Genomic DNA, 13,753 nt, shown 5'->3' with positions numbered 1-13,753 from the left:
AGCTCTGTGTATATATGTATATATATACACACACACACACACACACACACACACACACACACACACACACACACACACACACACACACACACACACACACACACACACACACACACACACACACACACACACACACACAATAGTGCAAATTGTAAAAGTCAGATTTATGTTGATGTTTGATGCAATGTTGTGCTGTGCTAACCTAACATGCCATTAACTCTATGCTAATAAGATCAATAACGGACATTGTTTTGTCTATATTTAACTTTGTGGATAACATCAGGGAATTATAATGTTCATTGGTAATTTTGATAATATGACATTTTGAGCCCTAGGTTAATGGAGGTTTGTGTATCTGGGCTTTTCAGTGAAGTGACTTTTGATCCAAAGACTAATTTGTTACAAGGCATCATAATGTGTTCACGCTAAGCTTAATGTACATGTAAATCCATACATGCAATAACCCACAGAAATACAGTTACAAAACAGCTTTTTAAAGGTCTTTCAAAGGCATTATTCATATCAATAACTGAAAGTCCACTTAACTTTAGTAAAATAAATCATTTATAAAGATTTTAATAAAGGGTTAATAATATAAAATAACTCAAATTAGGGCAATTAGATTGATTAAAATTAAAGTGCTCTTAATCATACCACTGCTTATTTTTTATATTTTTACAGATTCCTTACTTGGGGTTTTGTTGCTGTGAAGAACTAGGAGACTCTGGCCTTTGGCAGCTAATTGATCCCCCTATTCTTCCTCTTACTCATGGACCAACGGGTGGCTTTAACTGGAGAGAAACCTTACTTCAAGAATGAGCAAAGGAAATGGTTGCTTTTCATAGTAGAGAATAATAGAAAGTACATCTCTATGAAATGTTCTAACATATCTCTCTTAAATTCAAATGTAGGCTAAGCATCATAATGCTAGCCCAAATAAAACAATATGTTAAATAGAACACCTGTTTTGCTTATATGTATATGTGAGAATTAAACAATATGTATTTTTTGTTGCAAATCTTTAATTATATGCTTCTAAATTAAACCTATATAAAAACTTACTTGTTCTAGCTTTGTGTGATAAACTATAAATACAGTAACACATGCATGTGCAACCATTTTATGAGAATTAAACGGCACATAACTCACTTTGCTTGCCTCCCAAAATTCAGTCAGCCACCAGCAGGCAACTCATATTTAAGCTAGTTGTTTTAGTAATGATCATAGAAATGTTGATGTATTACTTAACTGTTAATTAGAGAAATCCTAAAAACCTTCCCTTTTGGTTCTCATGGACTGGACTTGAGGAGCCCTGCATCTACATGTTAATGGTGCTAATTACATGAAATTGATAAGTGGTACAGTTACATGGGATGGTGATATATTTAGAAAACAGTGAGTATTCAGCATTCTGATTATGCTTTTTCCAATGCCATGCAGACCACCTCAAATAAACTAAACATGATTTTGAATTCTTTTAGTAGAGTGATTACCATGAATTGTAACCCAAACACACCTCCCACACCAGAATATGAAGATATATAGTACTGTATATGTAGAACAATAACTAACATGAAAATTCACAGTATAAGGTAGGAGGATGAACTCCATTTACTATGTCAGGGGCTAAAAGTAGTTGCTATTTTTAATCATTGCTTCTGCCATCAAATTATGCTTGCTGTGTCTGCATGTATGAGTTGGTTCCGAAGTGTGCTTCAAATTGGATGTCTGTGCATAAATATAACCTATGCATTTATGCGATACAGTAAGTATTGCGCAAGGTACAATATTTCCATTAAATAGACCTGCATTGTGCTTTTCTGAAAACTTTTCAGTAAATTGTGCATTTTTGGTGAGATTATTTAAAATGTTCAGATTTCTTAAAAATGGCTGATATGTTGCGACATTCACCATTTTCCCTAGAATTTGACCAATCTTGTATTTCAGTAGGTCATGGCATATAACATAAAAAACATACAGTAATTTAGACAGAATTTTTAAAATGATCATTACATTAAAAAAAAAAATGAAAGTTTTACATGGTTCAGAAACTTTGGCAATCATTTTACACATCTCTAGAAAGCAGTATACTGTATTAGAAAGTGTTGGTTTACATAAAGTTATCAAAGCAGTCAATGCAAAGTTAATGTATTCCATACATCTAATTATGTAGAAGCAATATACAGCATACATGTAATATGGTTTTCTAGATTAGTCTGTCAACTTTTGGCAGTTACAGATGCAGTCACCAACACTCGACCACATCTCAAGATGAAAACTGCACTATGCCGCAATATCTCTTGAGTTTGACCGACGCAAACTATAATGGCCCATCGGATTAACACAGCAGGGGTCCTTGCTGTGTGAATCCTACCGGGGTCTACCTGCCTGTAAGAGACGCACAGTAAGAGAGAGACTGAATCAATCACTCTAGCTGCGTGACTCTAACAGGAAATCACAGTGGTTTTAATTGATTTCAGGTCCGGGTACCCCCTACTTCCCGAGTTACAGGACCCATTATGGGGTGCCGGTGTCCCGGTGGCGATGTTTAAATTCTCCCCTAACACATACAGTACAGTAATGGGCAAAATTACTATTATCCAGCTATGGATAATAGTGCATTTGCCCATATAAAATAAAACATCAGCCAGCATAAAGTAAATAATGCTTGCACTGAACCCTGCCAGGATGAAGGCTGTTATCATCCTCATCACCGTCCTTGTCCTCTGTTGTCAGCAACAGTACAATAAAACAAATACAATCTAATGGCCCCTAGCCCCTTAATAACCTTATTGGTTAGTACCCACTATAGTAATTAAGGGGTTAACCCTCCCTCCCCCACTACCCACCGGGAGGCCTAATCACCCACCCCAGGGACACTACCCATTGATTGGCACAGTGTTAAAGAGTGCCCATATAAATATATAGCAATAAATGGGTAACCTAAAAAAAAAAGGCCCCAAATTACTGTATATAGAAAAAAAAAACCATTACAAATGCCAAGAAACCAATTGATTGGCACAGTGGTACATCATGCCCATATAATATAAAGAATGTACACAAAGCGCACCAGGGATTAATAATAAAATAAAATATATAATAAAAAAAATGTAATGGTTTGTCAAAAGACCATATTCTAATAGTGTACAACAGGATAAAAGGTGTAACAGCCCCCCCAACGGGGTATCCATTCTCTCCTTATTGCAGGTACAAGACAAACACAAATACACAGACTAAATAGTCACTAGATTAATCAAACTGGCAATAAACACCTTAATACAGTTTGGTAACAACACAGTGACTGGACGTAAATTCACACTGAGGGGAAAAGGTACTGACCAGGAGTAACAGAGCAGGTAATCATTGCTGGGGCTTATGCATCAGCACTCGGAGATCTCTTCTCCGCTCAAACTCCCTGGCTTCTCTGTTCCAGCCAATGGATGTGCGCATTGAGCAGCCTCTCATGACCTCAACATGTTCGGCAACAGTGTACTTCGTCAGGGGGAAAGTTTGAGGCTGCTCACATGCATTAAGAAGCTCCAGCAAACAATAGGATCAGTCCATTTCTAAAAGCACTGATACCTTGGAGGGCAATGATAGTGAAAATATTACCCCAAATATGTTAAAAATGGGAAGAATGACACAAAGCATGACACCGCACTTACATCAATGATACAATTAATCATCAACAAAACCATACATATACTACTAAAAAACACATACATTTAAAAACCAAATACAAAATCAATGCTTAAATGTTTTAAATATTTTCTATCGGGCAAGTAGGTGTAACAAGTTTTCCACCACCCTCTGGGAGATGTCCCTATTACACGGTGTGTTTTGTGCTGCTCACCTGCTGGCTCACAGAATCGCTGAGTTTCCACCGTTGTTAATGGGGAAGACAAAACAGGCTTTTGAGGTGATGGTTGGTTCTTTCTCACTGGTGCGGCGCCTCCACCTCCAGCAGGATCCAGTAGCACTGAATGCAATCCTTGCAGGAGAACCCTCTTTGAATACTCTCCCTGATTAATTGCAGTTTCAGGTCGGAATATATATAACTGGAACGGCTTTATTCTTCACACAACAGGGTAACAGCATACATGGTTCACTTCTCTTCCCTCCTCTGGATGGTCCCTGGAATCAACCCAGGAGGCTTGAGTCCCCAAGGGTCTATTCTCTGCTCTTCCCTCCTCCCCTGGTGGGATGAAGGGTAGTTGTCCCATTCCCCTGAGGGAGGGGATGGAAGGTGGTCCGAGCCCTGACTCCACGCTCCCTAGAACCAGACTCCTTATGTCTGAGCCCCTGGTGGGGCAGAACACAGGCCTAGTCCCGCCCCTGTTACTCAAGGGACCTGCTTACTGCAGGGGTAACCCGATATTAACCCTAACACTGCCTGCACTGGTACCAGGGTTTATGTGTTAGGCAGGGCAGATTAGTAGCCAAGAAGGATACCTGGCTACATAGGTACACAAATGATCTTAGAAACGGTGTAAATTCTATAAGTTCATTAAACATTTTGGGTACTTTGATTCAGAAGTATAAATCCATTTGTTCTCTTTTCAACAAGAAAAGATCTCTATTACCCTGTCTCAAAGTGCGTGCAATATGAAAATGGGATAATGATGGTAAAAACAAAAACTTCCTAAGGGATAAAACTGACTGTGCCCTCAATAAACAAAAGAATTGGAACCTTAGAGACACAGATATTCGGTCAAAGAATAAATATTCTCACACTCCTAAACCTGGCGGGCCCAAACAGGACCGACAAAGGGAAAATATATCAGGTGCTTATCCGAAAGCAATGATCCCTGAAGCCCCATCCAGAATCCAAAGGGTTATAATCCTAAATATAAACAGGATTCTAATGATGGCTGTGAAAGGGAGAATATCTCAAGATATCTTGGTAATAGAGATAAAACCGAGATGAGAATTGGTCTACGGTAGGAAAGAATGGTAGACATGAGGATAATAGAAATAATAAAAAAACACCATAAAATCAGAGAGGAAATTAATATGACTAGTGAAAAACATTTAGTTTGAATTACCAGTAGCTAATAGTTTCCAAAAACTAAATGAGGCATGCAGTGATAGTGATAATGATGGGACCCATATTTTTCTCAAAACAGAAAACAAAAGACGCAGGAGATCAAGTTGGGAACTGGACAACCCCCCCTCGGCATCATTGCCCTTATCTCTGATGAGAAAAATATATTCCGAAGAGGTAAGAGAGGGGGGAGAAAATCCACCAACAAAGTGAGATACCCTGAGTCAGAGTATCCCATGGAATTTGTAACCTGTCATCATCAAGAATAGATCTCCCTTTATTTGAGGTGTTAAAAAAGGGTTTATCATTTGCACCAAGGGATCCAAAAAAAATTGAATTGTATATAGATTTACAAAAATTTCTATGAACTACTAGTTTCTGTTACACTCCTACGCGTTTCGTCAGTAGAACCAACTTCATCAGGGATCTACTGGTTCTACTGACGAATCGCGTAGGAGTGTAACAGAAACTGTTTGTTGCCGCTCTACAAAGGAAACTATACTCGTGGAACTTCTAGCAAGCAGACGTGTCCCTATCGGAGCTCTCTATAGATTGGCTGATGACTGCTTGAAACAACTGAAGCAAGAGAGCCGTGAAGCACAGCTGATACTTATCAGACGATCCTGTTTGACGAGCTGAGCGGTAACATGTACCCTAAACATGCCCTGTCCAACTAATTTTTCTTGCTGTACATGCATATCAATACCACTTGAATTGTTTATAATATAATTTACTATTTCACAATATGGGAGTTTGTGCGCTCTCTTTTTTTTCTTTTCATGTGATCTATGGTGTTGAGACACCATTATTGACGAGCAGCAGACCTTCCACTTCATAATATAAGGTTAAAAGTTTTTATACCTTGATGCATTTTATATTTTGATCACATTTTGTTATCACTGTTACATACAGTATATATGTTACAACCACATTATTAGTACCTTTTTTGAGCAGTATTTAATTTTTTGTTATAACAAATTAAATGTTTTATATGTACAGGATAATAAAGTTAAAATGGAGAATACAAAAATACAATGTCGCCTCTACTTCCGAATGTAAAATGTTTATTCCGCACAGTGTATGTCAAATTGGAACCTTGTTGAAACACATATGCGTGTCATATTCCTAATTAAATTACTGTACAGTAAGATACAGTGCATTTCCTCACGAAGTCGCTAGATATCTACTAGTACATTACTGCTTTTAGTGTATCTAAATAGTAAAAAAACACTATTTTCTAGATTTATATAGTATTTTGTACATACTGTATTCTGTACAGTATATCAATTACACAATTTTATATGTGTAAATGCCTTTCGAACTTTAGGTATAGTAAGTGTCTACACAGTAATACCATGAACACACCAGAAAGTATATTTAAAGAATGAAAATGTTTATTTGCGCAGGATAATAAAGGATAAAAGAATAATACAAAAATACAACGTCGCTTCTTCAAAATTTACAATCTTGCCTTTTTCTTCTTCAAAATGGCTGGTGCTTCTTGGACATCTGGGCCTGTAAAGAAAGAGACAATATTTTATATTATCAATCGCACCGTACATTAGGCAATCCTGATTTTTGGGGTATTTGGGGAGAAAGGACATGACATGGGGAACAGTACATTATGACTACATTGTGCCTACACATGAAAAAACTATTAAACAATGATGCCAGTACAGTCCATTATTATACAGTACTGTTTCTTCTGCTTCTTGGGGGATTGCAGGAGACAAAGCATGCATGGCATGGCGTACAGCAGTTTACATTAGGACTAGAGGTTTACATTAGGTTTTGGGGGGGTTGGGGGAAGGGACTTGGCATGCATGGATTGGAGCACTGTGTCTTATCTGGCAGTGTTTCCTGCACCAGGGGGGGGAGAGGGGATATTTCCTGCACTTTGTCTTTGCCCAGCTCCAGACATGCACATGCAAAAAAGAAATAGAAAAAAATAATTATACCATGACGTCTGTACAGTCCATTATTATACAGTGCTGTATCTTCTGTTTTTGGGGGGGTTGGTACAGCACTTTACATTAGGACTGGAGGATTACATTAGGTTTTGGGGGGAAGGGACTGGGCATGTATGGATTGGAGCACTGTGTCTTACCTGGCAGTATTGCTGGAAGTGTTTCCTGCACCAAGGGGGGGGGGGGGGTATTGTGACAGGGAAGGGGTTAACCAGGCTCATCAATAAAGGTCGTCTGCTTTGTTACCCCATACCCTTGTGTGGGGGTCCTAGAGTTTCAGCTCTTGGATCCAGATGTCGAAAATGCATTGCTGAGACTGTGTGCCACTTTTGCGACATTAAAGATTTATTTGTCTTTTGCCTTTACTGGGGTGCTGGAATTGGGAGATTTCAAGGCTGTACGTTTCAGGGTGGGTTTGTCGGAGAAAGTCTTTACAGGGTGTGTCTATGTATCGGGGTTCCAGAGTTATGGGATACCCCAAAAGTTGTATCCGGGAATTCAGTGAGATTCTCGGATACAGCCAAGCACATTACTCCGCCAAACTGACTGTGAAAACGTTCTTACGACTCACCGCCAGGATTCCTGCTGCAACATCATCCAGACAACGTAAATGGGTATGAAGTGGTTAAACTATATCTGCAGCTATATACGGAGTCCCTAGTGTAGGCTGTGTTCCCAGTATAGCAGAGGTACCCAGATACATGCCCAGGTACTCTGAGCCTAGTCAAGGGGTTCAGGGTATGCTCCAGCTAGGTGATAAAGCATAGCATGTTTGCAGTGTGTAAAAGTTTTAAAAGTTATTTTTCTAAAGTGGGCCAAGAACGAGGCTAGTGAGGGTAGGTGAATTATACTCTCACTCCATCCCTGACACCAGAATAGGAACTTACATCTTTATCACACAAAAGACAGGACACAATATATTTTAATAAATGGTTATATTTTAATAGGTATTGTGACGGTGAAGGGGTACCCAGACCATTAATAAAGTTATTATGCCCGGTTGAGTGACCTTTAGCCAGACTGGGAATTGTAGTGTGCCAGCTCTGCAACCCAGCAAGGTTGGTAATACTGCAAATGTATTCAAAATGCCTGTGTCTCTCCCCCCAGGGATAAGGGGGCGAGAGTAATGCTATGTATCAGCTGTATAAGCCATGTAACAGGGTTCCCGAGTCATAGTGGGTAAATGTAAAGTGTCAGTTCTGCAGCCCACTACTGGCTGCAAGCCTGTAAATGCGTTAGAATTGTCTGTGTGTGTTCTGCTAGGAATAAGGGGACCACACGTATTATACAGCAGGGCCCCACTTCTCGGCGCTCCGCCGATACGGTGGCACCGAGAAGGGGGTTGCCATGTTGTATCCTAAGTCGCGCATGCATAGAATGGGCGGTTGCGCCCGGCGCACATTCGCAGACCGTAGTTTGCGTGCGCAGACCATATGTCGCGCATGCGCAGAACGGTGAAAAATGCCGGTTTGCGCATGTGCATAACTGAAAATCGCCGGATCCGCTTTCCGGCGATTTTCACTATACGGCGGGCCCCTGGAACGGTACCCGCCGTATACCCGGGGCCCTCCTGTACTAAGCTACATTGTATGAGTGCGGTCACCGTTATGGATAAGTTCTGAGTATCGCAACCATGATTACCACATTGTTATACTAAACAACAGAAAAGGTAGCGCTAATAAAATAACCTGGTAATGGCCAGCAGCCTGGGATATAACTCTAACACCCAAGGTCAGATATGATAGAGAAAGAATATGTTATTTCTATGGCGCTAAGCCCCAAGTCACACAAAACAAAAGGATATAAAGCAGCCAGATGGAAGTAGATGTCCACTAGAGCCCTCCTTGTGTAGGCGGTCAAATCATGTAAAAATAAAATAAAAACAAACATAGTGTAATACAGTAAATGACATTAACACACAAATAGTGACACCACTAACAAACACTAAAACTAACAAATGCTGAGACAAACAGATGACTGAAAAGTAAAAAAGGCATTTAATATAATAACTGATAGTTCAGTACAACTAAAAACACACAATGTGAGAAGTCCCTATGGTATCCTGTAGCTAGCTGAAATGCCCGCTTACCGGAGCCCAGCTGGTAACAGGCAGTGGATAATTGGAGAGTATCCCCTCTCATACGACACCGGTGCAGCTCCTGCCCGTCTCCTAGGCGTCTGCCACGTGTGATCGTCTGGTTGCCGAGAAGTCAGTAGATGTAGCAGCTATCCCAGCTTCACAGGGGCAGAATGAGCAGTTTGGAGTCCTTCCCTCTGTCCTCCGTGGTGTAGACATGCGCAGAAGCGCTCGGCGTCACAGGAAATACACCTCAATGACACCAGGTCCTCGCAGTGAAGTGGGGAGCTAATGGCGGCGAATTCAAAAGTGCTCCAGTGAGGGAGCTGCACAGCTCGGCTTGCGGGGATCAGATTCGCTGTATGGAACGCACAGTGATACCTGGGACCACCCTACGCGTTTCGGAAGACTGCGCTTCCTTCCTCAGGGGTTAAAAAAGTAGTGCCTCAGTCTCTGAATGTCTGCACATAAATAGTCCCGATTTAAAGACACAGTGACATATTTAACAAAATGGACATGCGCACTAGTACCAATGTAATGGTGTCTCAGCATACAACCATAAAAACATGAAAACATAAAAACAAAGCAAATATATGAAAAACATGCACAATACATAAATCTAATAGTAAAATATCAAAATTCACGATGACCACCAACTACTGAGTGGGAGAAAAAACCTAAATGGGATAATGCATCATATATGCTAATCTATTTAGTAATTCTATATTGTCAAATGATCATTATCACCCCTTAAATAGATATCCATTAAAGGATATATACTATATATATATATATATATATATATGATAGTATACATAAAGAGAACAATATATAGCCCGTGTACAAACATAATATTGGATCAACAGGTGTAAGATGGACAGTATGCAATTGGAACATTAACCCCAAAACCCACAGAGACAAAATACGGACTATTCTAACATGAACAACGCACAGGACACAGCCTATGACCAAATGTACAGCGTCCAGTGCAGAACCATCTTCAACTAATAATATTATAAATAGTGAAGGGACAGTGATAAACTAAGTATACTACCAAGTAGTCGTGTGATGTATAAAGAGAAAATGTGTCCTAGAGCTAGTATAAAAATATGAATATATATATATATGTGTACTATATTATACACCCAATATAATAAATTATAATACAAAGTGTAATACAAAACTACTACATATATGATACCTTATATTAAGGAGTGCTTTTAATAACATTACATGAACCCTTATAGTGTGATTTAAATCAATTGCGGTACACTGATATTAGATGAAACAAACCCACATAATAGTGGCTCAAAGATGGTCACAGCATAAATTAATAACCCAGGAGTTGATCAAACCATGATCAACGGTGATCAAACAAGAGTGACAATAGTAGATAAGTTTTGTTATTTACTAATAAGAAAAGCTTTGAGGTCTAACTCAATGTTTATGCCAAGTGGCATACATCCATTGTTATACTAAGTTACATTGTATGTGTGCGGTCACAGTTATGGATTAGTTCCAAGTATCGCAAACATTTGATTCCCGGATCCAACTCTTGAGGTATCCCAGAACTCCGGAACCCTGATACAGAGACACATTCTGTAAAGACTTTCTCCGGCAAACCCACTCTGAAACTTACAGCCTAGAAATCTCCCGGTCCCAGCACCCCAGGAAAGGCAAAACACACATAAATCTTTATTGTCGCATAATTTGCATACAGTCACAGTAACACATTTCTTGCAACTGGTTCCAAGAGCTGACAATCTAGGAACTCAACACATGGATCCGGGGAAAGCAGTGGGCTTAACCTTTATTAGTGAGCCTGGTTAACCCCTTCACCATCACAGGAGTCCACCCATGTTGCTCTTTTTGTCTGTATTGTCCGTATGTCTGTCTTGTTTTACTTTGTCTGTTTGCGTATGTATTTTGTTCCCTCTCTTGCCTTTTTTGCTTCCTTACTCCTCCATCATCTTTAGTTCCCTGACATGGTGCGTAACTGATTAGTGTAGCAGAGAGCTGAGTGCAGTCTGATTTCGCGCCTCCTTGTCTGTCTGCTTATGCCTTGATTGTACTGTCCTTTTGGGGTTGTTTTGGGGATGTTTCACTCTCCCTTGCTGAGGTTGCTGGGAGAGCTCGACTAAAAAATGGCCATTGCTAAGGTCTGCTCACCGGAAGTCGCTTTTGACATTGTTAATCCTTTCTTCTCTGTATTTTTAATTCTCTTTGTATCCATGGCAAAATCTGTTTCCTGTCCTCATCAGAACACCACTGCTCTCCCTAACTGTATCTCTGATTCTTAGCAATATCATCCTGGATGCTTTTTACAACCTTGTTCTTTCCTATGTAAACTGCTGTAACATTCTTATAATGGATTCTTCTGCTTCTTACATTCTGCTTTCAATCTGCTAGCTCTCGGCTTTACTACAGTATGCATTTCTTAAATGTTCTTCATCTATAATTCAACTTATTATACACTTCAGACACACAACATCTTTGTCACGGGAGACCAATACTTTTAACACCTTTACCTTCCGGGATCAATACACTAGGCAGGACACAGTAGTGGAATAAAATGGGGCTTAGGCCTTGGCCATGTTTGGCGCTTGCTCGCTCTCGCTTGCTGCCGCTCGCTCTACCAGGATCTTTTTGCTGTCCTTACAGAGGAGACAGCAAGCGCTTGGGTGGCGGGTATCACTGTGTGTGTGTGTCACTTGGTAGCTGTCAGTGTGTGTGTGTCACTGGGGAACGTGTGTGTGTGTGTGTGTGTGTGTGTGTGTGTGTGTGTGTGTGTGTGTGTGTGTGTGTGTGTGTGTGTATATTATATAATATTTTAAAAATTAAAAAAAAGACATGTGAGAATAAATTATTTATTAACATTGTGCAACTTTGATAAATATATTCACGCACGCACACACGCGCACGCACAGACGCATACACATACACATGCATACACGCACACACACACACAAAGGCACGCACACACACACATATGCATACACACACACATGCATACACACACACACACATGCATTCACACACACACACACACATGCATACACACACACACACACGCATGCATACACACACACACACACACATGCATACACACACGCATACACACACACACACACACACACACACACACACACACACACACACACACACACACACACACACACACACACACACACACACACACACACACACACACACACACACGCACACACGCACACACACACGCATACACATACACACACATGCATACACACACACACACACATGCATACACACACACACACACACACACATGCATACACACACATGCATACACACACACACACACACACACACACACACACACACACACACACACATGCATACACACACACATGCATACACACACATGCATACACACACACACACACACATACATACACACATGCACACACATATACATACACACACACACAATGCACAAACACACACATACACAGACACACACACAGGAGACATGGATCGGGGCAGAAGGGGGACAGGGATCGGGCAGAAGGGGGACAGGGATCGGACAGAAGGGGGACAGGGATCGGGCAGAAGGGGGACAGGGATCGGGCAGAAGGGGTACAGGGATCGGGCAGAAGGGGGACAGGGATCGGGGCAGAAGGGGGGCAGGGATCGGGCAGAAGGGGGACAGACCGTCAGGGGGCGGGCCGGGGGCGGGCGCGTCACTGGCCGGGGGCGGGCCAGTGACGTCACGGAGCTGGTTCGCCCTCATTGGGCGAACCGCTCACGTGACTGGCCTGTCTCGCCGGCAAGCGGGGGAATTTTAAATTCCCCTAAGACCTGTGCTTCCGCAAGCGCGCGGAAGCGCAGGTGAGCCCCTACTAAAGCCGCTCTAATTGCGGCTGTAGGGGCTCAGTGCTGAGCGGGAGCGCGCGTCAGCACGCTTCCGCCAGCAAGCAGGCAACATGTCCGAGGCCTTATTCTGGTAAAACCAGCAGGCATTCAATATAACACAAAATACAGGGAATACACGCTTAACTGGGGCCTGGGGGGGGGGGGGGGGAGTCCCTAGCCTCACTATGTGTAGGGTGCCTGCATCAGGAAGGCTTACCCTGTCCGCTCAACATCCAGGAAGACCACGGCACTATCAACCGGATAAATACCTGGCTTACACCACTGACTGAGTCTTTGTTCGTATCAGACCTTGGCCGCATCCCTAGCACTTGTCCCCAGCTTGGCTAGGCTTCTCCGGCACCTCAGTGCCTAGTGCTTTGTTTCTGGACCTGTTTCTCCACCCTTCCCTGCTCAACCAAATGGCACTACACCTCGCTACTCCCACCCTCCCTTTTGATCTAACATCTCTATGCAGACATCCTGGCTAATCAAATTACCAGGGCTGCCCTAAGAGATGAATACACAGTTTAAACACATTTATTTCTCTAACTTGGACCCAGGGCCTTTGATGATAAAACCTGGCTTTTGGATAACCAAGCTTTAATACCACGTTTCAATAACTTTACTGGTAATATTACTAGGGGAACAAAACGGGATGCAATGAATATGTGTACCCGCAAATCAGGGGTGATTTGCGGTTAGAATTGGGAGACAACCAGTCACTTTGTCCCGGAACATTTTATACACATTTGAATCCCTTTTGCCCCCCAA

General features: G+C 41.5%; 1 protein-coding gene across 6 annotated transcripts in view; it reads left to right on the top strand.

Annotated features, from left to right (window-relative positions):
- The window catches only part of UBASH3B (ubiquitin associated and SH3 domain containing B), a 115,820-nt gene extending 114,759 nt beyond the window's left edge, over positions 1-1,061 (top strand). For all 6 annotated transcript variants that reach the window (XM_075604282.1, XM_075604280.1, XM_075604281.1 and 3 more), the window contains one exon: positions 682-1,061. In XM_075604282.1, coding sequence (XP_075460397.1) covers positions 682-819 — 138 coding nt within the window. In that variant the 3' untranslated portion in view covers positions 820-1,061. The remainder of the gene's footprint in view (positions 1-681) is intronic.
- Positions 1,062-13,753: the final 12,692 nt, after the last annotated feature.

This window comes from Ascaphus truei, chromosome 6 (genome assembly GCF_040206685.1).
Source record: "Ascaphus truei isolate aAscTru1 chromosome 6, aAscTru1.hap1, whole genome shotgun sequence".
NCBI lineage: Eukaryota > Metazoa > Chordata > Amphibia > Anura > Ascaphidae > Ascaphus > Ascaphus truei.
This window is presented reverse-complemented; position numbering and strand designations above follow the sequence as displayed.